This window comes from Musca vetustissima, unplaced genomic scaffold, assembly GCF_032173495.1.
Source record: "Musca vetustissima isolate MV318-11 ecotype Yass unplaced genomic scaffold, APGP_CSIRO_Mvet_v1 utg50201, whole genome shotgun sequence".
NCBI classification, from domain to species: Eukaryota; Metazoa; Arthropoda; class Insecta; order Diptera; family Muscidae; genus Musca; species Musca vetustissima.
Genome location: NW_026883083.1, coordinates 2,592 through 27,436, shown reverse-complemented (window position 1 = coordinate 27,436; position 24,845 = coordinate 2,592). Strand labels below are relative to the sequence as shown.

General features: G+C 33.7%; 1 protein-coding gene across 1 annotated transcript; it reads right to left on the bottom strand.

The window, feature by feature from the left end:
- Positions 1 to 12,681: 12,681 nt before the first annotated feature.
- Positions 12,682 to 13,806, bottom strand: LOC133329833 (serine protease easter-like). Its single transcript, XM_061538293.1, has 3 exons — positions 13,723 to 13,806; positions 13,481 to 13,664; positions 12,682 to 13,415 (listed from the first exon to the last, which is right to left on the bottom strand). The coding sequence occupies exons 1-3, from the start codon at positions 13,804 to 13,806 to the stop codon at positions 12,682 to 12,684; spliced, it is 1,002 nt and encodes a 333-aa protein (XP_061394277.1).
- Positions 13,807 to 24,845: the final 11,039 nt, after the last annotated feature.

Genomic DNA, 24,845 nt, shown 5'->3' with positions numbered 1-24,845 from the left:
TATTGGAATTAAGAAAATTTTTCATTCAGTCCTTTGTGATACATAGTGAAGACAAGTTGTATAATAATAAAATATTTGAATTGCGGAATAAAAGAAAAACTGTTTTATTTATATAGCTGAAAATCTAATAGGTTATGGGCCCAGATTACGCCCAATAAAATTAAAATGGATAAAGTGAAAAGAAATATAAAACCATTTGATGGCGAAAGATATTCGGTTTGGAAATTTAGAGTACGAGCACTCTTGGAAGAAATTGATGCATTAAAAGTTATTGATTGTGAGATTCCAAAAGAAACAGAAGATTGGAAAAGAAGTGAACGGAATGCAAAGAGTATAATCATCGAATATCTAGGTGACTCCTTTCTTGGTTTTGCGAATACTGAAAGTACGGCAAAACAAATTTTCAAAGACTTGGATGCAATATATGAGCGGAAAAGCTTGGCTTCACAATTGGCTGTACGGAAAAGGCTATTGTCTTTGAAGTTAAAAGGTGATACGGTATTAATAAACCATTTTATAATATTCGACGATCTTATTACTGAGCTGTTGGCTTCTGGAGCTAAAATAGAAGAAATGGACAAGGTATCACATTTGCTGCTGACATTACCTTCAGCTTATGATGGCGTTATAACAGCTATAGAGACACTATCTGAAGATAATTTAACATTGGCATTTGTGAAAACTCGATTACTGGATCACGAAATAAAATTAAGGAATGATAACCGAGACACCAGCACTAAAGTCTTACAAGCTGTGGTTAGCAATCAAAGAAACACTTACAAAGATTTTTCACATAAATTTAAAAATAAAAGCAAATTTAAATCGTATAAAAATGATTTTAAAACCACAGCTAAATGTCATTATTGTGGTAAAAAAGGACATATTAAAAAGGATTGCTATGGTTACAAAAAACTATTGAGTGAGAAAAATCGAGATAATGGTAAAACGGTCCAAACTGCAACGGCCGAGGCAGAAAAAGGATTCGCATTCATGATAAGGCAACACACTAACACCACATCAACAGGAAATATTTCATTTCTTTTGGACTCTGGTGCCTCAGATCACATAATAAATGATTCCAGTCTGTTTACGGATTGTATTTCCATGGAGACTCCCATCAAGATTGGAATTGCCAAACAGGGAGTATTTATATATGCAACCAAGAAGGGTATAGTAAAACTGCGGAGCAATAACCAAGAACATATCACTTTAGAAGACGTCTTATATTGCAAAGATGTGCCTCAAAATTTACTGTCCGTGAAAAGAATGCAAGATGCGGGATTAACTGTTGAATTTAATCCAGGGGGTGTTGTGGTCACAAAAAGTGGACATGTTGTTATGGATGGTAAATATAACAATAATATACCAACTGTAAATTTTGATATTGTTGCAAGTGTATATACGTCCAGAACTTTAAAAAATTGTGATTATCGTTTGTGGCATGAGAGATTAGGGCATATAAGCAGAGGAAAATTTTTAGAAATAAAACTGAAGGATTTATTTAGTGACACTAGTCTCATAGAAAATATACAGCCTGATAGTGACTTATGTGAAGCATGTATAAATGGCAAACAAAGTAGACTATCATTTAATAAATGTAAAGATAAACAGCATATAAGAAGGCCTTTATTTATTGTCCACTCGGATGTTTGTGGTCCAATAACGCCTTCGACAATTGATGGAAGGAATTACTATGTCATTTTTGTTGACCAATATACACATTACTGTGTGACATATTTATTGACACATAAATCAGATGTATTTTCTGTTTTTAAAGATTTTGTTGCTAAAAGCGAATCCCATTTCAATTTAAAAATTGCCAACCTATACATAGATAATGGTAGAGAGTATCTATCTTCAGAGATGAAGGATTATTGTATTGAAAAAGGGATAAGCTACCATTTAATACCCTCAATTAAACGGTGTGTCCGAACGCATGATCAGGTCTATAACCGAAAAAGCTCGTGCTATGGTGAGTGGAGCTAAATTAGACAAGAGTTTTTGGGGAGAGGCTGTTCTAACAGCAACATATTTAATAAACCGAAGTCCAAGTAAAGCGTTGGGAAAAGAGACGAAAACACCTTATGAAAAGTGGCACAATAAAAAGCCAAATTTAAAATATTTGAAAGTTTTTGGTTCAACGGTGTATGTACATAATAAAGTGAGAAAATGCAAGTTTGATGAAAAGTCATCAAAAGGTATCCTTGTTGGATATGAACCAAATGGATATAAGGTGTTGGATGTTGAAACTGGAACTTTTTTGATAGCAAGAGATGTTATTGTGGATGAGATAAATATTGTAAATTCCAGAAATTCCGCTAAAAAAATAATTGAACGAAATAACCTCAGAAGTGAGCTAAATATCCCGAATGATAGTAGGGAAATGATGAGAAATATCCCGAATGATAGTAGGGAAATGATGAGAGCCTTCCCGAACGATAGTACGGAAATGATAAGAACTTTCCCGAATGATAGTACGGAAAAGATGAAAACTTTCCCGAATGATAGTACGGAAAGAGAATACAACATGAATGATAAGATAACTAATGTCGATCTTAATACTAATGGTGACATTGTATTTGAAAATACAAAGGAACACAACAGTCAGTTGTCCGATTTGGAACCTACAACTGAAATCAGAAGAAGTAAGAGATTAAGAGAAAAGCCACCAGTTTCATACCAAGAAAGTGAAGATCCATTTCATGAATGTATGATGGGTGTCCAAACTAATACTGATATACCAAGCACTTTTGACGAAATTAAAAATAGGAGCGATAGGATACAATGGGAAGAAGCGATTAATGATGAGCTTAGATCGCATTTTGAGAACGAGACTTGGTCTGTTGTAGCAAAACCTGTTGGTAAGAACATAGTTGACAGTAAGTGGGTTTTTTCATTGAAACATAATGAAATGGGTAACCCAGTTAGATACAAAGCTAGACTAGTTGCTCGTGGTTTCACCCAAGAGTACTTGGTTGATTACGATGAAACTTTTGCTCCAGTGGCTAGAATTTCTAGTTTTCGGATTCTGTTAGCTTTTTCTAACCAATACAATTTAAAGGTTCACCATATGGATGTTAAGACGGCGTTTTTAAATGGAACATTAAAAGAGGAGATTTATATGAAAATTCCTCAGGGCTTGGTATGTGAGACCGATCAAGTGTGTAAATTAAATAAGTCCATTTATGGACTGAAGCAGTCGGCAAGGTGTTGGTTTGAAGTATTTGATCAAGCATTGAAAGATATAGGGTTTGTTAATTCGTCAGTGGATCGCTGCATATATATTCTTGACAAAGGCGATATACTAGAAAGTGTGTATGTGTTATTGTATGTTGATGATTTGGTAATTGCCACATATAATTCAAAAACTATTACTAATTTTAAGAAATACTTAATGAACAGATTCAAAATGAAAGATTTACTTGAGATCAAATATTTCATTGGAATAAATATAGAAAGACAGGATGATACAATATTTTTGAATCAGTCAGCATATATCAGAAACATTCTCAAAAGGTTTAAAATGGATGACTGTAAACCAGTAAGTACTCCCATGCCCACTAAACCAAATTATGAAGAACTTAATTCCGATAAAAAGTATGATGCTCCATGTCGCAACTTAATCGGTTGCTTAATGTATGTTATGTTGTGCACACGTCCAGATTTGAGTACTGCAATTAACATACTGAGTCGCTATAGCAATAAAAATAACATAGAGTTATGGCAATGTCTTAAACGAGTGTTGAGATATCTTAAAGGTACTATTAATTTAAAACTGGAATACAAAAGGAATTCTAGTTATTGTGACTTGATTGTTGGATATGTGGACTCTGATTGGGGTGGAAGTGAGCTTGATAGGAAAAGTACAACAGGATTCATATTTAAGATGTTCGAAACTTGTCTTATTTGTTGGAATACAAGGAAGCAGAATTCTGTTGCAGCTTCATCCACAGAAGCTGAATATATGGCTTTGTTTGAAGCAGTAAGGGAAGCAATATGGTTGAAATCATTATTGAATAGTATAAAAATAGAGTTAGAAGCACCAATTAAATTATATGAAGATAATCAAGGCTGTATAAGCATAGCTAGAAATCCATCAAGCCACAAACGATCTAAACATATTGATGTTAAATATCATTTTTCCCGAGAACAGGTGGAAAATAAACTAATTACCATTGAGTATATTCCTACAGATAAACAGATAGCTGATGTTCTGACGAAACCCCTGCCAACTGCTAGATTTCTGGATTTTAGATGTCAACTCGGTTTAAATGCTGATGAATAATTTTTTTTTTGTTTTATTTGGTCTGATTAGGTTTTACTGGGTTTTCCTAATCCTTGCAACAAATGTTGGACTATATTTTTGTTTTTCCCCAGAAATAACAACTTGTCACGTTATGTAGTAATTTTTATGATACCGCTATTTAATATATCTTAATATATATATATATATATATATTACTTGTAATGACCAATGTATTTTTGAGGGGGTGTGTTGGATAAACATAAATTAAATTGTTTATTGGGAAAACATATTATGTTTTAAATTTTGAATTGAATTTCTGTTACCATGCAAAAATACATTGTTCAGTAACTCATATTGTTATCCTTTTCTGTTTCATTCTTTTTGTTATTGTAATTTGTATTTGAATTTATTTGTTCTCTTCATTCGTTTTTTTAACTTCCCAAAATGTATTTATTTTAAATAGTAGGCTTTGTAATTATGTTTTTTCCATATTGGAATGAAGAAAATTTTTCAGTCAGTCGTTTGTGATACATAGTGAAGACAAGTTGTATATAAAATATAAAATAAAATATTTGAAGTGCTGAAGAAATAAAATTGTTTTAATTCACAAAGCTGAAAATCTAATAATTCTAAACATATTTGGGATGTTTTGAAGCCGCAATGACTATTTTTAATACTCTCATCTTAAGATTAGGACGAAAAAATACCAAATATTAAATGAAATACTGATGGAGAATGTATTGAATGTAAATGTGAGAAAATACCCACGAAAAAATGCCGTGATGTAATGGAATCGTGGTCAAATCGCTTATAGTATGTGGTTAACCGCAATTGTAACTATAAAAAGACCAAACGTGTTCAATATAACAATTTTTTCTAAAATAATAATAAAAGGCAAAATACTTTTTTGTGATAAACATTTTTGGATTATTATATATTTCGGCCGATATCTTCGAGACCAATAGGTCTTTCATTGTGATTCTTGCAGGAATACGATCTAAATATGTCCATAAATGTACTCCATCATACATAAGTCATTTTACATCTTTAGTTTGCTGGCTTCAGACGTATATATTGGAATTTTTTCAAATTTTTATTGAGGCAAAATACTTTTTACACTCATTGTATATTTTGGTTCGAATAAAAATATTTTTTTACTTTTTGAAAACTTTTAAAATTTAAAATGTTTGCTTTATAATTGATTTTGGAATAGAAAGATACATTAAAAGTGCGCCTTTAATGTAATAATGTTGGTGGCATCGGGTGTATGGAGATATAACAAGATTTGGACTATTTTTCCGTAGTGTTTGTATGCCCTCACATGAAATTTGAAAAGCTATATTGTATAAAGAAAAAAGTCTTCATATCCATGTCTTCGATTCCATGATATTCTTATAGAAATCTCAATGGCCTTTCGCTATGCCTTTCACGTTCAGCCTTTCTGTTCTTTATACCGAAATGTATTTAAAATTTCCATTTAGAATAGGTTTTGACAAAAAAAAAAAAAAAACGACAAGTTACTATGACATATAATGTTACTATTGATAAGGTTACCTTTTTAATATACCTTGCTGTTAACCTTATGAATTAACCTTTGTTAGAAAAGTAAATAATTGGCTGTCTACTGTGAGAAATGCGAACAGAGTATCCGATTTGAACCAAACTTTGCACAACATAATGTTTAATATTGGTAACCCAATTTTTGGAAAAATTGAAATTTAATATTAAGTGGTCGGAGTTGATCCAAACATGCACATCGTAATATCGTTCCCAAAACGGGGATCAATATTGATAATTTTGGGTGGTAAAATCTTTTTTAGTACAGAGACCTTTATTATATATTAATATATTTTGGTACAAGAATGTGCTAAACAATGAGAACCTGGAATTAAAAATTACGGTCAATTTGATGGAAAAATGTGTCCAAAATCCCAAAATGAGTTAGTAGTAATAGTTTCTGGTATGTGTATGCGCTACGCATTGAGAACCCAAAATACAAAATTGCAGCCAATTCGTTTAAAAAACGTGCCCAAAATCAAGTAATTACCGAATATTGGAGTTACCGCAGTGTAGGGGCGATCCTGAAATTTTGGGTCAATATTAACTATTTTTGGTTCGGATATGTGCTATACAATGAGAACCCATAATACTAAATTACAATCAATTCGGTTGAAAAATGTATCCATAATCCCCAAAATACCGAATATTGGGGGTGCCGTTATATGGAGGCTACACCATAACGTGGAACGATATATCCCATTTGCAATGCCAAACAGCCTATGAGTACTAGCAATGTGTGTGCAGAGCTCTATCTTAAATAAATAGTGATTTCAACAGACGGACGGACACGCATCGACATAGAATGTTATTCTGATCAAGATTATATACATTATGGAGTCTCCGGTGAATAATTCGAGGTGTTGCAAACGGAATGACAAATTTAATATACACATTAAATTTGAAGTTGGGGCCCTCATATTTTGAACAGGAGACATACTTGAGTCTAGGATGTGGTTGGGTGTTTATTTAAATCGGTTGCGATGTATTTTTTGTAAAAACTGTTCGGGCCATATTTGTTATCCGAATGAGATGAAATATGATCTCATGTCTCATTTATATGGCTCAAGGACCCCATTTATATGTAGCTCACATATATTTTCTCACGCTTCCAAACATAAATTCCTCTAGTTTCATGTAAATGGTATACAGAACGTCGTTTATCTTTGAAATGTCACGAAATGTTATTTAAATCGTTATATATTGCACCTTCTGTATATATCCAAAGTGTTGTAGGGTATTATATAGTCGTTCCCGGCGGGCTTTGGTCGGGTTTTCAATAATCAGTTTTAGCACTATATAAGTTTCAAGTCTAGTGTTGATATGCTGGGTATTCCGTCCGATTATACTGTGAGACAAAACCGTGTTAATGGTCTGGCAGGCTGAAAATTCCTTATTGGGATGGAAGCCATTGTTTATTTGTGTGTTATTGTTGATATTTCGGTATATCTGATATGTATGTATGTATTTAAATATTCATTTATGTATTGATACACTCTCTTGAAACACATAATGTTATCAATATAAAAATTCACATTTTTGTATATGTTTGTATTTTTTGAGCATTTGACATCTGAACCATTTCCAAATGTAAATACATCTCATATTCCTTATCTCCTTTCGATTGAATACCCGATGTTCTATATTTTACTTTTCTATGAGAAATTATTCTCAGCGTAGGTAAGTATTTTTTATACTACATCTCATTCCATAATTTATTAATTTATTTTTTTTTTTCTTTAAAATCATTTTAACGATTTTTTTACACCACACTAAATAGTTTCTACTCATGTGTTAACACTTTTTTATTTAATATTCATTAATTTTTGGTAGTTGTTGTTATCTCATTCCACTATTATTCATTTTATTTATTTAGTCATATTTGATTTTTTAGTTAATGTTTATATTCTAATTACCGGCTTTAGCTACCGCACACAGACTGATGATCAATAGACAACAAATTCTCACGAGACTTGTAAACATTTCTATAGAAATTTTCAAAACGAAGCGCTAGAACGGCAAGAACAGTTCACGTCTGAATCAAGCGCCAGTTGATCGTTGACTGATATGTCCCCGGCAATCGGAATGCTGTATTCGAAATTGTTCTCAACATTGATAAGATACTCTGAGAATATCTGAGATTCAGTTCGAACATATACAGTAGAACATGAATAAACAAATATGTATACATGTATGTATTGGTGTCCAGAACAGTAGTATCTAGTTAATTGAATTGCAGTACAGCAGAGCAATGGATACCAAGCCACCCAGCACATGCAATGCAAATCCTAGATAAACAAACCGGCTTCAATGTGCAGCATCACTTGACAATTTTGTGGTATTTCTGGTGTAAGCATTACGCCATGAATCATTCTGGAGAATGGAAGATGTTCTGTGTGTATGTGACATGTATAAATAATGATGAGCTCTTTTTGTTTATTGTCATTATTTAGAAAATCGCGAGCGTTGGGGATTCCAGCTTTTTTGAGGTTTTCCACTATGAGAATTACTACATCAGTTGTTGATTGGGCAAAGATTATTTTGCACTGGGAATAAATGAAGAACAATGACACTAATTCTATTTAGAAGATAGGTGTTTGCAGTTCACACTCAGGGGGCCTCTTATAGGTTCATCTAGAATCATGTAATTAGCACACCCTCTGCTGCCATAATATTTTAATCAATCAACGATTTGTTTTTTGGATTAGTTATACCTTCCCTCATAAGGTTGTGTGCATATTAAATTTTTTATTCGATTTGTAACACCTCGAAATATTCATCGGAGGCCCTATATATATATATATATATATATTGATCAAAATTAAATTCTATGTCGATTAAGCCATGTTCCCCTGTTGAAATCACGATAGAACTCGTAATATTTAAAATAGAGGTTTGAAATTTTACACATATATTGTTACTACTCCTGAAATGTTTGGTACTAAAAATGAGATACATCGATCCCCGGTTCTCTCAAAGGCTGAGTTTTTGGAAATTCGTACTAGAATAGAACGAAAAAAAATGTGTAGAACTCTTAAATTTGAAATGAGGGTCACTGTCACTGACGGAGTGTACAATAGAAACCAAAGGGTTTTTGGAAATTCAAACTATGAATATCCAAAAAGTTCTAAAATGTAATAAATTTGGTACAATTTCGTGGCATGTGAATGGGTGGAAATAAAGAACTTGAAATTTGGAATGCAAATTAAGGTTGAGAAGTAAGGTCGACAATATGAAGTGGGTTTGGAAGTCTGTAGACATGTATACGAAAAGTACTAAACGGTACAAATTTGGTACAATTTGCATTTGTAGGAACGAAATGAGCTGGAATTCTGAAATTTTAAATTAATATTACCGTCGGTGTGTATGCCTTGGATATGTAGGTAGTTTTAGATAAATGTACGAAAGTACTAAATTGTAATTTATCTTGTACAATTTGAATTTGGGTCAACCGATAGAGGTGCAACACTGAACTTTGAAAATAAAATTACTACAACATTTCAGAATTCATGTAAGATATTAGTTTGGGAAATTCGTACTTATATGTACTAAATTTGGTGCAATTTGAATTTTGGGTGAACCAATAGAGCTGGATTCTTGGAATTTGGAGTTAGGATCACTGTTTGGTCGTAGGATTGTGGTATGTAGGAAGATTGGGAAATTGCCACCAACGTGTACTACACAGTACTGAATTAGGTACAATTTGGATTTAAGTGAACTGATAGAGCTGGAGCACTGAAATTGGGAAATAAGATTATTGTTGGAGTGTAGAATTGAGATATGTAGGTAGTTTTGTGAATTCGAACATATGTGTTCTAAATCGTACTACATTTGGTACAATTTTAATTTTGTGGAGAACCAATAAAGGTAGAAACCTGAAATTTGAAGTTTCTGTTGTGGTGTAGGATTGGGATATGTAGGTAGTTTTGGACATTTTTTATTATGTGTACGAAAAGTACTAAACTTTATACAATTTGGATTTAGGTGAACCGATAGAGCTGTAATACTTGCAATTAATACTACTGTTGGAGTGTAGAATTGAAGTACACAAATAGTTTTGGAAATTTGTACTTATGGGTACTAAATGCTACTAAATTTAATTCAATTTGGATTTAGGTGAACCGAAAGAGCTGGAATCCTAAAATTTGGAATTAAGATTACTTTTGGAGTGCAAAATTGAGGTATATGGTAGTTTTGGAAATTTTGAATTTTGGGTTAAAGTTAGAATCCTTTAATTATGGTCGGAATTGGTTTTAAAATAATTCCCACATTTGCTAACGAAGTAGTGGACATATGCAGTAAATCAATATAATTAGAATTAATTTGAAGGTCAACCACACATCTTGGATATGATGACAACATATCCCTTCTATCCCATTCTTCAAATATCTTCCGTGCAATGTGCATAGTTACTTTAGAGGATATACATAAAATCACTTTCTGAGTGGATTTATGTATGTCCATCAGTCCATGTAGAATTGTAAACAAAGTGCAGGTCGAACTTTCGATCCGAATGTAATGGAATTTGGTACAGCTAATTTATTTCGGTTCAGATTTAGATATAGCTCCCATAGATTCGTCATATTTTAAATAGTGTATCAAAGTCCACATTTTTGTCCAATAGAGACGAAAGTATAGCGACGAGAGGATAACATAAGAATTGAGTCCAAAATTACGTGTATGTATTAGGTTTTATTGACATCGGTTACTAGACAACCATTGCTCGTACACACTCTGTTTTTGAGGTCTGCATGTCCGGAAATCTTAAAAAAATTATTTTCATATCATATTGGCTTTCGTAAAATATCATACAAAATGAAATCCTACTCAGTGGAGAAATATTATGTTCTCGACTGAATTAAAGTTTCATATTTAAGACTCTGACGCGAAAAATTAATTTTGTCATTCCGTTTGTAACTCATCGAAATATTCATTTCCGACCTTATAAAGTATATATATTCTTGATCAGGGCAAAATTCTAAGATCTAGCCATGTCCTTCCGTCCGTCTGTTGAGATAGGGTGCTGAAATTTTGCATACGTTTGTCTTTTGTCTGCAGGCAGGTCAAGTTCGAAGATGGGATATATCGGTCCACGTTTAGGCATAGCTCCCATATAACAGTACCTCCCAATTTTCGGTATTTTGGGGTTCCTGAGCTCGTTTTTCAATCGAATACGCTGAAATTTGGTACATTGAGTTCTTATTGGGTAGTATTTTGAGTTCTTAATAGGTACCAAATATCCTCACAAAAAATATGAGAATATGCATAGAATCACTTTCTGTGTCGATTTATGCATGTCCGTCCGTCCGTCTGTCCGTCTGTCCGTCTGAAGATGTTAAATTGTAAACAATGTACAGGTCGCATTTATGATCCGATTTGAATAAAAGTTGGCACAACTCACTTATTTGGCCCAAGGACGAACCCTATTGAAATTTTGAAAAATCGGTTCAGATTTAGATATAGCTCCAATATATATTTTCGTCCGATTTAAGGTAAATAGTGTACCGAAGTCCCTATATATCTTTCGATTTCCACGAAATTTGTCATAGCACACTCAATTAAGTCTAAAATGATATGTGCTGAGTTTTGTGGAAATCGGTTCAGATTTAGATATAGCTCCCATATATAGTTTCGTCCGATTTTATGTAAATGGTTCACCAAAGTCCCTATATATCTTTCGATTTGAACGAAATTTGGCCTAGGGTACTGAATTAGGTCCAGAATGATTTGTGCTAAGTTTCGTGAAAATCGGTTCAGATATAGATATAGCTCCCGTGCATATTTTCGTCCGATTTAATGTAAATGGTGCACCAAAGTTCCTATATATCTTTCGATTTGCACGAAAGTTGGCATAGGGTACTGAATTAGGTCTAGAATGATTTGTGCTAAGTTTCGTGAAAATCGGTTCAGTTATATATATAGCTCCCGTATATGTTTTAGTCCGATTTTATTTAAATGGTCCACGAAAGTTCTTATATATTTGTCGATTTGCACGAAATTTTGCATAGTGTACTGAATTGAGTCTAGAATTACGTATGTTAAGTTTCGTGAAAATCGGTTCAGATTTAGATATAGTTCCCATACATATTTTCGTCAGATTTTAAGTTAATGGTGCACCAAAGCTTCTATATATAAGTTGCCTTGAAATCGGTTCAGATGTAGATATGGCTTAGCTTCCATGAATCATACCAAATAGCGTGTGTACATTTTTTTTAAATCTATTTACAAAATCTAGAATAGGTTGCAGAGTGGCATGTGTTGGTATTGAAATTTTCATGTTAATATTCATGTTAATATTCCTTCGAAAATACCCAAAGTCGGCCCAGTCCGGCTTTACTACTTTCCTTACTGGTTTATATTAAAATAGTTATCTGATTTGTTCCGCGATTTGAGTTTGGTTCTAAGACTCTGTTGTAAGCGAGATACGAAATTATAACGTAAGGTTCGATAATGAACTATAGCCGCATTTAGATCTACCCCTGTGTGGAGGTTTCAGAAGGAGTGAACCGATATTCCCCATCTATGAATTTGAACTAAGTTTGGAAGAAATAATAAGATGGGCAAAGTTTGAATGAAATGATTCTTTGCATATTCTCAAAAGGAGCAATCTTTCTATTTCGTTTCCTTTTGCCTGTTACAAACATATGCACAAAGACATAATACGCTACAGGTTATTTATTCAGTTTGCAATTTCAGATTTCTTGTGTTGTATTGTGAAATGTAATTATATTACTTACATTCAAATTATATTTAATCAATTACAATTTTATTTTTTTTTTCGTATAAATCACATTGTTAGGACACTTTGAAGATTTTTTAATTATTTAATTCCACATGCAATGTGTTATTTACAAAACTAATTTATACCACTCAAATATCTATGGTAACAAATTGCCAATTATCCAATCCATATAACTTCCAACTTTGGTATGAACACTAGGCCAGCCTTCGAAACCACATGGTGCAGGTCCATAGGATACAATACCAGCGACAATGTACACATTTGCACCATCAGTATTTTCGATTACCATCAGAGGTCCACCAGAATCACCACTACACACATCGATGTCAGCCTCACCTCCAACGCATAGTTGTGATTCTGGACTTATGGTTATTCCGAATAATCTATAATTGATCTCACATACTTCTATATTTTGAACTTTAGGCCTTATCCTTAATTTTACTGAACTGATTGTACCATTTTCGGTTACACCCCATCCAGCTACTTCCGTTTCGTAAGATGTATACAATTTGGTGCGTAGTTCTTCGGAAATCGGTAAACATATTGGTATTATGTGCATTACATTGGGAACACTTTGTCTTAGACGCACAAGTGCAATATCATTTAGTTGGCTAGGCGATGTGGGTCTATACAACGGATGGACAATTGCGTAGTCAATTCGAATATCAATATGGGGCGCAATGCAGCTTCTACGTCCGCGTATATCTTCAATACAATCTGGATCTTCTCTTAAATCCCATTCTCCCAAACGTGCAGCAAATAATTGCCATTCAATTGGTATTTTTGGATTTGCGATACAATGTGCAGCTGTTAGGATATAATGTGAATTTATCAGACTGCCACCACAGAAGAAAACATAGTCCTTGGGGGCTGCAAAAATTCAAAAAAAGGGAGCCAAAAAAAACATTAAGAGCTTTAAATAAGTGCAAAAATACCCTTTTTGTATTGTATTAAAGCCATCCATGGAAATTCGTCGATTTCGGTTACATTTCCGCCATAGATTCGATTCGACAAATATCTTCCACATTTCCCTGGTTCGGGTAATTCATTAGCTGGTGTTGTATTTCTTCCACCATTATTGGACCTTTCTATCTTACGATATTTTTCAGGACAGCAAACCTGTAAAATTATAAAAAAAATAATGTTAATGATTTTCAATTTGTATCGTTTATACTACCAATGTTCTTTCCGCACGGGGTTTTGGTTCACTGTAATAACCACACTGACTATTTCGTAGAAATTGTCGCGTTTCATCAGTCATATTTCTCTTTAACATATTCCGTAAGTATTTGCATTCGGCGATATTTATGCAAATTCCATTTTCTCCATGGGGATTTACACAGCTGCTGTAGGCTACCTTGGAGGCTAAATTAGTAATAGAACAAAAAATAATAATGTATTCTTATTAATATCAATGAAGTCAAAATTTCTAGTTGGTGTTGGAATTATAATTCCATAGAGAAACTTTTACAGTACCATATATGCCGATTTTACGAATGTTACGAGTCTATGCGAAAACATAAAGGTAGATATACCTAATTTTTATAAACTTAATTTTGTGCGCCATACCGCCTCTTAATGGCGTTTTTAATTATCATAGCTCCCATATATGAATTTGTCGTACCAAACCTTCTTGACGTTTCAGTCTACTTCTTAGATTTATTCAATTCTTGAAATATTCTATATAAAGTGGTAGACCATGGTTTTGGTTTTGCTAAAGAATGAGTAAATGTTCAAAATTTTAGAAAATATACTTCGAATTTCTCGAATCTTCGATGCTGTATTAAAACTTAATTTTAAAATCTGAAAAGAACATTAAATGTATACCGCAGAAATGAATTTCCATTACAATTGGCTGATATGTTAGACGAACATATCCTTGACCTCTCAAATATGTTGGATCCAATCCCAAACTGATTACTGTGTTTATTATGACGGTCGAAAATTCTGTTTCTGTTAATCCTTCTAATTTAAAAGCCTTGTCAAAAATGTTATACATATGTGGATGTATTCTACATTTAGTTCTTTTAACTCGTTTTGTATTCTGGGACCCAGGTATGTTGAGTTTTTGGGAATACTCTCCAAACATTTTCTTTACTTCCCCTCAAAGCGATGTCTTCCCATTCACACAATAAAATTGTATCAATGGTCACTTCAACTTTATACTTTAGTTCTGTTTAGGCGAGGAGTTTGCTCTACTCCTGTGGTGTGGTGGTTGGGGGTGTTCAATGTATTCACTCAAGGGAGCGGGGTGAAGCGACAACGATAGCTCCCAAGCAGATAATGGTTTCTGGAAAAGAAAAGAATGGTCAACTGAAATAAAACGCAAGGAAATATTAGTTAAATTATCTTAATAATCTCGGTTTTATTGGTGGTAATCTTTTCTTTATTACAACAAATAAATTACCTGTTGTAATTTATGGTGGCGGCGCTGAGACCTGTTAATAACGCGTAGACGTTATGCGTAGACAGTTTAACTCTAAGGAGGTTGGTCGACAAGTGAACGCTGTGGGTACTTCCAACTAGAGAATCTCAGAAGATTGCGGTGAACGCTGAGGATCGGTTGTCATTTACTACTACATTTACATATTCCAATGGGAGAAAAGTGTCGAGCAAGGAGAGCAAAACAGCAACAACCACCGCTCGGTGGCATCTGCACTCTACGGTCTCCGCTGAAGGAACTTGCAGAGGAGATGCCCGTGGTGTCAATCAGCAGACGTGATTGAATGAGCTCGGGAAGTTGAGTCTGAACGTATCAAACTTATACAAGTTCTTTAAATATACCTGAAACTTGTTTCTCTAGTGGGAGGTACCCGAAGGAGAGGGCAGACGGGACCCACCTTCAGACCTAATCTAGGCTTGGTAAAGATAATAGGTTGTGCAATGTTTGGATCAAATGGGACATTCGATTCTCCTAATATTGGATTTACAAATATTGAAAATGATGACACCTTCTGGGGGAGGTACCAGAGAGAGTGGCTTGGTATATCTGTACAAAGTTTGGATCAAATTGAATAGTCTGTTCGCATGATGCAGAAGGAGTGTACCGATATCCCCATCTTTGAACTTGAACTAATTTTGAAAGAAATATTGCAATGTGCAATGTTTGTATGAAATCGGTTACTCCCTTCGAGAGTTATCGAGCACACCAGCCGGCCGGACGGATATTTGTAAATCGAAACGGATTTGGTCCAAAGAAACATGGGGTCTAAAACCAATATTTCGATGAGGCACAATTTTGTCAATGTGTATGTACATAACCTCATTAGCCATAAGACTGAGGGTATAAATATTACCATAGTCCAAGTTTTGGGGTAGCCCCCATAGAGCGGTACCACCGATTATTTGGTATTTTGGGATCTTTGAACACGTATTTCAAACAAATTGACCTATTTTGATATTTTGGTCTCTCAAGCGGTATCAAACCTTCCCAAAAAAACAAAAAATTGAATACCGGTCCACGCTTGCTATAGCTCCCATATATCGATACCACCAAATTTTCGGTGTTTTGATGGTTTCAACCACCATAGTAACTGTAGCTTCCAACTGCCGGATTTTATATATGTAAAAACCATATTCCCAGGTTCTAGTTGCGTGAAACAAATTTATATTGAACATTTTTTACATTGGTTTTCTTTTGGCGTGGTCCCCAAAGGTTTTATTTTTTTTCAACCTGCGCGTCTGTAATTTGTTTTTCACTTTTCCAAATAAACAACCTACTAGCAGACAATTTACAATGAAATAGTCATCATGTGCTGGAGGGTATTAAAAGTTCCACCCGGCAATGCGTTTTTTGAATTGTGAAATTATTCATATGCGATTCTATTGTCAAAACAAACCGTAAAATTTAAAGGTCAAAAGAGTATTATCTGCCTCCGAATTCAGTGTTCACCATAAGAAAATCGTCAATACTACCCATAAAGTACTATTGTCGCTATATATTTTTAAATACAAAAATCATAAGGGGATAATGCAAATTGCAGATTTCCTTTAATATTGAGGTGTACATTAGCCGCCGATCTAATTGAACATTTATAAAAAAACACTTTCAAGATTAAAAAAAAAAACACTAAATATGGGCCACCGAAATTACGCACCAAACATGAATGATACAAGTAAAAAAATTTTTCCACCTGGAGGTATTCAAATTCATGTTTTACTTTGCCTCAAAAATTGCATTCTCAATTCTTGTATTTTAATGCAATGTTATATTTGCTTCTTATTACCGACCGACGTTAGCTGCCACACACAAGCTGACCCATAGACACACATTTCTCAAGACTTTAGTAAACATTTTTTAATTCGAATAATTGCCACGCACGGGTAAGGCAATTCACGGCTTATCGAAGTGCCGGACGAAAATCAACTGAATATTATTCTGCAATGCAGAAGCCAAATTTTGAAACATTGATAAGACATTCTAAAAATTTAGAATGTTGAATTAGTGTTTGCTAATACGATGTCTGATCAAAGGAACTAATTTTGCAACGTATCGTGAGTTCTGGATGTTCGATGTTCGCGGGGAGTCGAAAACTATGCGGATAGAACTTCGAAACCTGGAATATTGTCACTGCAATGTTGTAAATGTAGAAATTTTCAATATGTCGTAGATTTTCAACACATTACCATTCCTTCATCTCTTTCAAAGGGTATTAGAGATTCTAACGAAATGACAGATTTTTAATAATATATAATAACTTTATTTCCAAAAAATAATCAGAATAAGCGCAAGAAAAAATATCGGAATCCAGAAGACCTTAAATCGGTAGAGACCTTCATTTGTATCTTGTCTGTTTTTTATTTTTATACTCTGAGTAAATGATATGCTCAATAAAAGACACTCGGGTTGGAAAATTTGACTAGAACATTCTATGGGGGTTTGGTTAAAATATAATCTGATATTGAAAATTGTTTGCAAAAAAGTTGCTTACCCTTCAAGAAGACTTGGAGCGGTGCCGTTATATGGATCACAAAACATGAACCTACATTGACATTTTTCTGCGAAAAAAAATCTGCATTAGAGTCACTTCAATGCGATTAAAACCTTAAAAATTACAAAAATGGGTTCGATATATCCCATTTGCACTACTAAACATTCTAGGAGTAGTAGTAGATAATTGGTATGCTAACACTTGATATGGGATGCATCAAGTGTTAAAATATATTTTTTTATATATTTATTGTAAATAGTTTTTTCACAGTTAAAAAAAAATAAAATGTTAAATAAAATTGTCGGTACGAGCAATTTTTTCCATTTCTATTCTCCTTGCCCCTCTCTCCTATAAAGAAAGACTTGCCGAAAGTAAACTCGCCTAATCTAAATTGGGACAAATGAAACGAAATGGAAATCCCCAAATTTAATGGCAATTTGTCTTATAATAGACCAATGAAACATACATTAAGTTCCATACACATGACAACAAACGGATCAAAGTACAAAAATTCGAATCGGAAAATAACAGGAATTCCAAAATTAAAATACAATGATTTAAAATTTAGTTGTGATAATAAAAATGAACTCTTGCCATCAGTATTGAATTCAATAAATTAATTCCCAATTTATTGAAAAATAACCGAAACTGATTCGGGAGAGTTTGTCAGTCTCCTAATGTGGGAAAATGTGGACGATCAAGTTAATCTATTACAATCAGTCAATTCTGGGGGTAATGGGATAGTTTGATCACCCACCATTAGTACTGGCGGGTGTCGTTGATCTGCACACGAGTCACGCCCGTCGTCACCTTATCTCATACATATGTGTGTGTTTTTGCATCTGTAGTCGAGGGTAAAATGGATATAACCACAGGGGAAGAACAATCCCGACGCAACCTTCCGAGATAGGCGGGGACTCAAAATCAAATTTCAAGTCGAAAGTAAAAAAAAAACATTACGGTCATTGAATGCCGGAGGAGTAAGTAATGATATCGATAAGCTCACAACAATGAAGAAACAGTTATCTAGGATACAAAGGCGAAAACCGGCCAAATTGAACGGGACAGCGAATAGCAAACGAATGTTCAGAAGGATATTTCTGACATTCCCTCCTCGAAATCGGCGAAGAGGACGATAGCAGGCGAGGGCCGATAAAGATACAATGTAGGACATGGAACACCGCAGTCAGAGATTCTGTCACCACTATAAACAGTCTCTGATGAGGAATTTGAACCCGTCTGTTATGCCATTAGCTGTCACACACATCTAAGGTCAGATTATACTACATCTAAGGTCAGGAATTTTAGTTACAAAAAGTCCAGAGAACATGTAGCTTTGGTCTATGTGGGGCACTGCGGATAACACAAATTAGATCTTTTAAGACTATATGTATATCCATTCAACTGATATCCAAATGAAATATGAAGCGGCCGTAGCAGCTTTAATACTTAAGGCTATGGACGAGTGGATCGACACCCTACGCAAACATATAGAACAGGATACAATCATATCCTTAATGAGTATGTTCGAGTCAGACCGAATATCGAATAAGCCACTAGTTTTCCAAAAAATGTAAATATTTCATTAATATCGGAACTATTTTCCTACTTCACTCTATTTTACCACTATTTGCGCCCTCTCTTTATTTGACAAAAACAAATGCATCCCTCTCATGAAAAAAACACACAACAACAATTGTTCGGCTGTGTTTTGTTTAGGTATCGTTCTCCGCCTCTCCTCTTACTTGGTGGTTGTTTATTGAATACTGTTTCTTTTGCTAACAACTGCGGAACTTTATAAGCCTTAACTGAACTTTATAAGCCTTAAGGTCCAAGATTTTACTAAATACGGTGTAATGAGGATTTCGGAATGACCAATTTAACACATTAGACATCCCAATGTTCTTGAGCGACGTGAATGGGTTTTATTTTTCACATCACTAACTTGCTCCGTCTGTCTGGCATCAGCCAGGCAAAAAAAAAAATGCTGAAAATTGAACTTGATTCAAGCCTTAAGATGGAATCCATCGGTCCAACCCAAAACAATCGGTCCCAAAACAATTTCGAATATTTGTTACATTTATCTTTGTTGTATTAGTTCGGCTGTAGGCTTTTTAAAAGTAAAAATCGTTTTTAATTTTGATTTTTAATATTTATTGTTTCCAATATTTCGATTGGATTCTCCAATCATCCTCAGGGAACTACAATTACATATATTTTAACAGATTTTGAAACAACAATAACAATATGTAAATAAACTTACTTGAAGAAAGTTATGTTGTCTTTAAGTCAACGTTCTTACTTCAACTAAAGTCTACCAGATTTGTATTTGTTTACTGTGTGTCTATAGATTTGAGCGCAGTTGTCTGTGTCGGTTTTATAATTGAGTCGAGTGTCAAGTGGAGTGTTGATTATGTGCAACATCTCAAGAGTAAACCTTTTTTGATAATTACTTTCTTGAGTTAGAATTTTTATGTCATTAAAATCTGGGGTATGTCCTGTTTTTGTGCAGTGTGCTGCAAGGGCTGTTTTTTGCTCTATGGGTTTGTACAGAGCTTTTTGATCCGATTTATGTGCGGATATTCTTGTCTTTAATTTTGTCTTAGTAGTGCCAACATATACCTTTTGGCATACGTTGGACTTGTCTCCCTTACATTTAATGCGGTATACTACGTTGGATTTCTCCTCGTCTTGTATTTTACTTTTTAATTTGCTGAAAAGATTATTCAGCGTGTTTGTAGTTTTAAATGCCAGCTCAAATTTTGTGTTGTCGTAAATGTTAGAATGTTTTAATCTTTCTGAAAACCCACGTGTATATGTCATAGTTTTGTAAATTTTCTCGCTGTTGTCGCTTGTTTTCTTTGTCTTTTCTTTTCTTGCTCGTATCATGAGATTGTCAATAGTTTTGTCCGGAAAATCATTTTTCTTCAGGATCTTCTTAATTATATTAATGTTTTGTTGTGATAGTCTGGATGGCTTATGTCTAAAACTCTATTTATGAAATTGGATGCAGTGTTGATTATTGTTCTTCTCGGATGTCTAGATGTAAAGTTACATTTTTAAATTATATTATACTCTCTCTCCCTCTCCTTCTCTAATTCTAATTACACCACAGACGTGAAAAAAATCTTATCAAAATAACATACAAATGCCATTATAAATGTATACTGAATCTCACCTTTTAATGGAAAATTCTATATATATATATGTGTGTGTATACAGCTTTTTATTATTTCCTATATCCTTGGACAGATAGTCATGAACATTTGAGTTTGTTATGCCTTTATGTTAGCTATGGACTGACATAAAAGACAGGAATTAATTTTTATAGTTAAATGTAAATAGACAATTTTTATTTGAGTCTGCAAGCACAGCATTTTTAGTTGACTTTCTCTTCAACACGGATGTTATGTGGACATTAGGGTTATAACTTTTTGATTTTTTCAAAAAATTGGAATGAATTAAGATTTGCCTATAAATGACTAAAATATGGGTTATTTCATTAAATTATTTAAAAAAGATCATACAAAATCCACTTTGGAATAATGTTTTCGTGAAAAAACTAATCATATTAAAAAGTGTAGGATAATTCTAATTTTTTTAACTTCCAGTAAAAGCCACATAACTTATGAACAAAATTAGACATCGCTCATAGAAATAGTTTAAAATTTCAATTAACAATTAAAACATTTTGTGGCGTACAAACGGTTATGTCAAAGAGATTGCAAAATAGTTATAACCCTAATATACATGTCTATGTGCCCTAGACAAACAATAGACGTGCGCTCCATTTAAAATAAATACTTTTAGGGCTAAATGGATGTCATAGTAGACATGCTGGCCATTCACTTTTCGTTATCCTTTGATGGCGTTATGTTCAAATTTATTTTTTTATGAAATTAAAAATTATGCACAAATTGGCATATTCTGCAGGAATAAATGTGAAATTTTTGGTAGAGGTGATATTATTTCAAAGGAGACTTGTTACAAATAATTACAATAGAAGTATGATGGACTAAAATATTTAAACTCCTATAAATCGTTTAATCATGTCATAAGTGGATCTAACACGGCGCTCTTTGTAAATCCATAAGCTTGAAAAATTGGTTTCAGACCCCATGTTTCTTTGGAGCAATTCCATTTCAGACAATTTGGCGTAGATTTACAAATGTGCGTTAGTCTGTCTGGCCGTATCGTGTACGATAACTCTCGAAGTCAGTAACCGAATTCATTTAAACTTTGCACATCGTAATATTTATACCAAACTTATTTCAAGTTCGAAGATAGGTAATATCAGTACACTCTTGTGCTAAAAATTTGTTTAATAATACCTTGCGAACGGAATACTTTTAAGTCAAATACCAACAAATTGATTTCAGATTTGAATCAAACTATGCACAACCTATTATTTTTACTAAGCCAAGAACAAGTCCGAAGGTTGGTCCAGTATGCCTTCTCCTCTGGTACCTTTTAACTCCTTTAAATCGTTCAGTTATGTCATGAGTGGACCTAACACGACAGTCTTTATAGATCCAAACCTTGAATTTTTTGAAGTAAATGTTTTAATACATTTTTCAACCTTTTAAAAGGATGTATTTTTTACCATCTATTGGCCCATCACAATGTGGTACAATAGATGTACATACGATATGTTTGTAACAGGCAAAAGGAAAGAAGATAGATCCATGATTACTATTATGCATAAAATCACTTTCTGAGTTGATCTATGTCCATCCGTCTGTTCATATATTCTTGTGACTACAGGTACAGGTAGCATTAATAATCCGATTTGGTTGAAATTTGGCACAGGTCACTTATTTGGCCCAAGGACGAACCCTATTGAAATTGGAAAAAATCGGTTCAGATTAAGATATAGCTCCTATGTAGTTTGTCCGATTTTATATAAATGGTGCACGAAGCTCCCAATTTTTATTTACATAAAATCGGATGAAAATATATATCGTCCTATTTTATGTAAATTCTGGTTATGTAAATGGGCCACGAAATTGCCAATGTTTGTCCCATTGAGACAAAATTTTGCACCGCGTAATGAAATTACTACAGGTTGACGTTCGTGAAGTTTTGTTGAAATCTATTTATATTTGAATATAGCTCCCATATATATATATATATATACATATATATTCGACCGATTTTATATAAATGGTCCACAAAACTTCCATTGTTTTTTTCGATTGAGACCCAATTTTGCATAACGCATTGTTTTAATTCTAGAAAGTTGTGTGTTAATTTTTGTTCAAATCGATTCAGATTTTGATCTATATCCCATATATATTTTCGTCCGATTTTACGTAAATGGTGGACCGAAGAGCCTTCGTTTGTTCTATATACAAGAAATTTGGCAACGAATATGGAAGTTAGTCTAAAATGTTTTGTGTTAAGTTTTTTTGAAATAGATTCAGATTTAGATATAGCACCCACATATATTTTCGTTCGATTTTATGAGAATTCTTCACCAAAAACGAAATATTGCATAGCGTATTGGTTTGGTCTAGATGCAGCTTCGATATCCTGTATTGGATTTTGTGAAATATATATTTCAGATATATATTTTCATCTGAGTTCATGCAAATTGTACACCAAATAACAAAAGTTTCTCCAATCGATATACAATTTTGGAAAACGTTTTGTGCTGCAGCATACCAAATGGATTCTGCCACGGTTGCTCAAATAGGTCCAGATCTACATGTAGCTCTTATACATAATTTTGCTCCATTTCATGCAAATGGTACAACAAAGAACCCAAGGCGGACCGATTGACATGCAATTTTTCACAGATTTCAGACTTGTATGTTTATGGGTTGTTTAAAACGCTTATAACGAACTTCGACGAACACTTTTTCTGGTCCCAAAGCTGTAATATCATGTTCATAAAAGAAAAGGAGAAACGCAAAAAGAATTGTCAAAAGAGCAAAAAACTACCCGTTTCCAATATAATATATTCTTTTTCTGAGAAGCCTATGTTTTGCCTTACCTTGGATATAACGAACTAATTTGCTTTGTCCTTACTAGTTCGCTATAACCGTACTCGACTGTATAAGCATATCTTGTATGTACCCAAAGTGGTGAAGGTTATCATCCGACTTTTGAACATTCCTTACAGCTATTTTAACCATCTATTGGGCCATAAGTATGTATGTTTTTTAACTATTTCGTTTCTTTAGTCGTTGATTTTTTAGAATTTGATTTTCTGTTGTTTTATTTCTATCATTCTTCAACATAAAATTGCTGTATTGGTGCTCTCGCCTGTACCTATGTATGTATAAGGTTTCTGTTGTACGGTAGCTAGCTGTCCAGTTGCTTTGTGCAGAATTTACAATTTCAAATGCATAATGAAACTGACAGTTGTCAGTTACAGAAAGAAAAACGTTTTCCCTGTCACAAACCAACGAGAGTCCACTAGGCATGAATCTATAGTAGAATAAATAATAAAAGTTACAATAATAACCAATAAAAATAAAAGTTACAAAAATAAAACTTTGTTGGCTGTAAAATTACAATAATACGACTTACTTTTGTTGGGGATAGTTTCAGGAAAATCATGAATATTTTTTATAATGCTCTTAAACTTATTCAATACAACAACATAGTTGTGGTTTTAATTCTGTTAAATATTTATAAAAAAGGGAATAAACTTAATAAATAATTGAAAGTTGAAATCTTGTTAGACTAATGGACATTAGTAGAGAAATTTGAAAAAGAGGCACTTATATTCGCGTTAGAAACCGTGAAGAAATTTTCATCAACTGAAGAAGTGATCACCGAAAAGGTTAAATCATACAGGATTATCCATTTCGTGGTTTCAAATATATGGAACTGGAATTCGACATCTGTTAAACCATGTTGACGAAAATGGACCGTTTAACTATCTCACAATGTATACAAATTATCAAGACCAACTACAAAAAGTTGATTCTGACACAGCCACATATCGTACTTAAGGATGTAGGCTCGAATTAAATAAGAAACAAAAATTCCATTTTTTTAACAACCAGAATGAGGTTGCTAGAAGGAATCAACACAAAACAGACTAAACGTAAGAAAAGGAGATGGATTGGCCAAACCTTAAGAAAAAATGTATATTGCATAACCAGAATGTCGCTTGAATAGAATCCCTAAGGGTCGGGAAATCGAAGTCGAACAAGAAACACCTGGCGAAGAACAATAACCCAAGAACTAAGACGAAATAAACTTACATGAGATGACGTAGGGGATGATAGATACCAAGCAAAGGCTCTGATTGGCTTTAACATGACGAAGTTCGGGCTTATCTTGGTCCCTCTTTCATCTCAAATGTGGACACTGACCTCTCCGCGGTGCCACCTGGGGTACCTATTTTCATCACCCG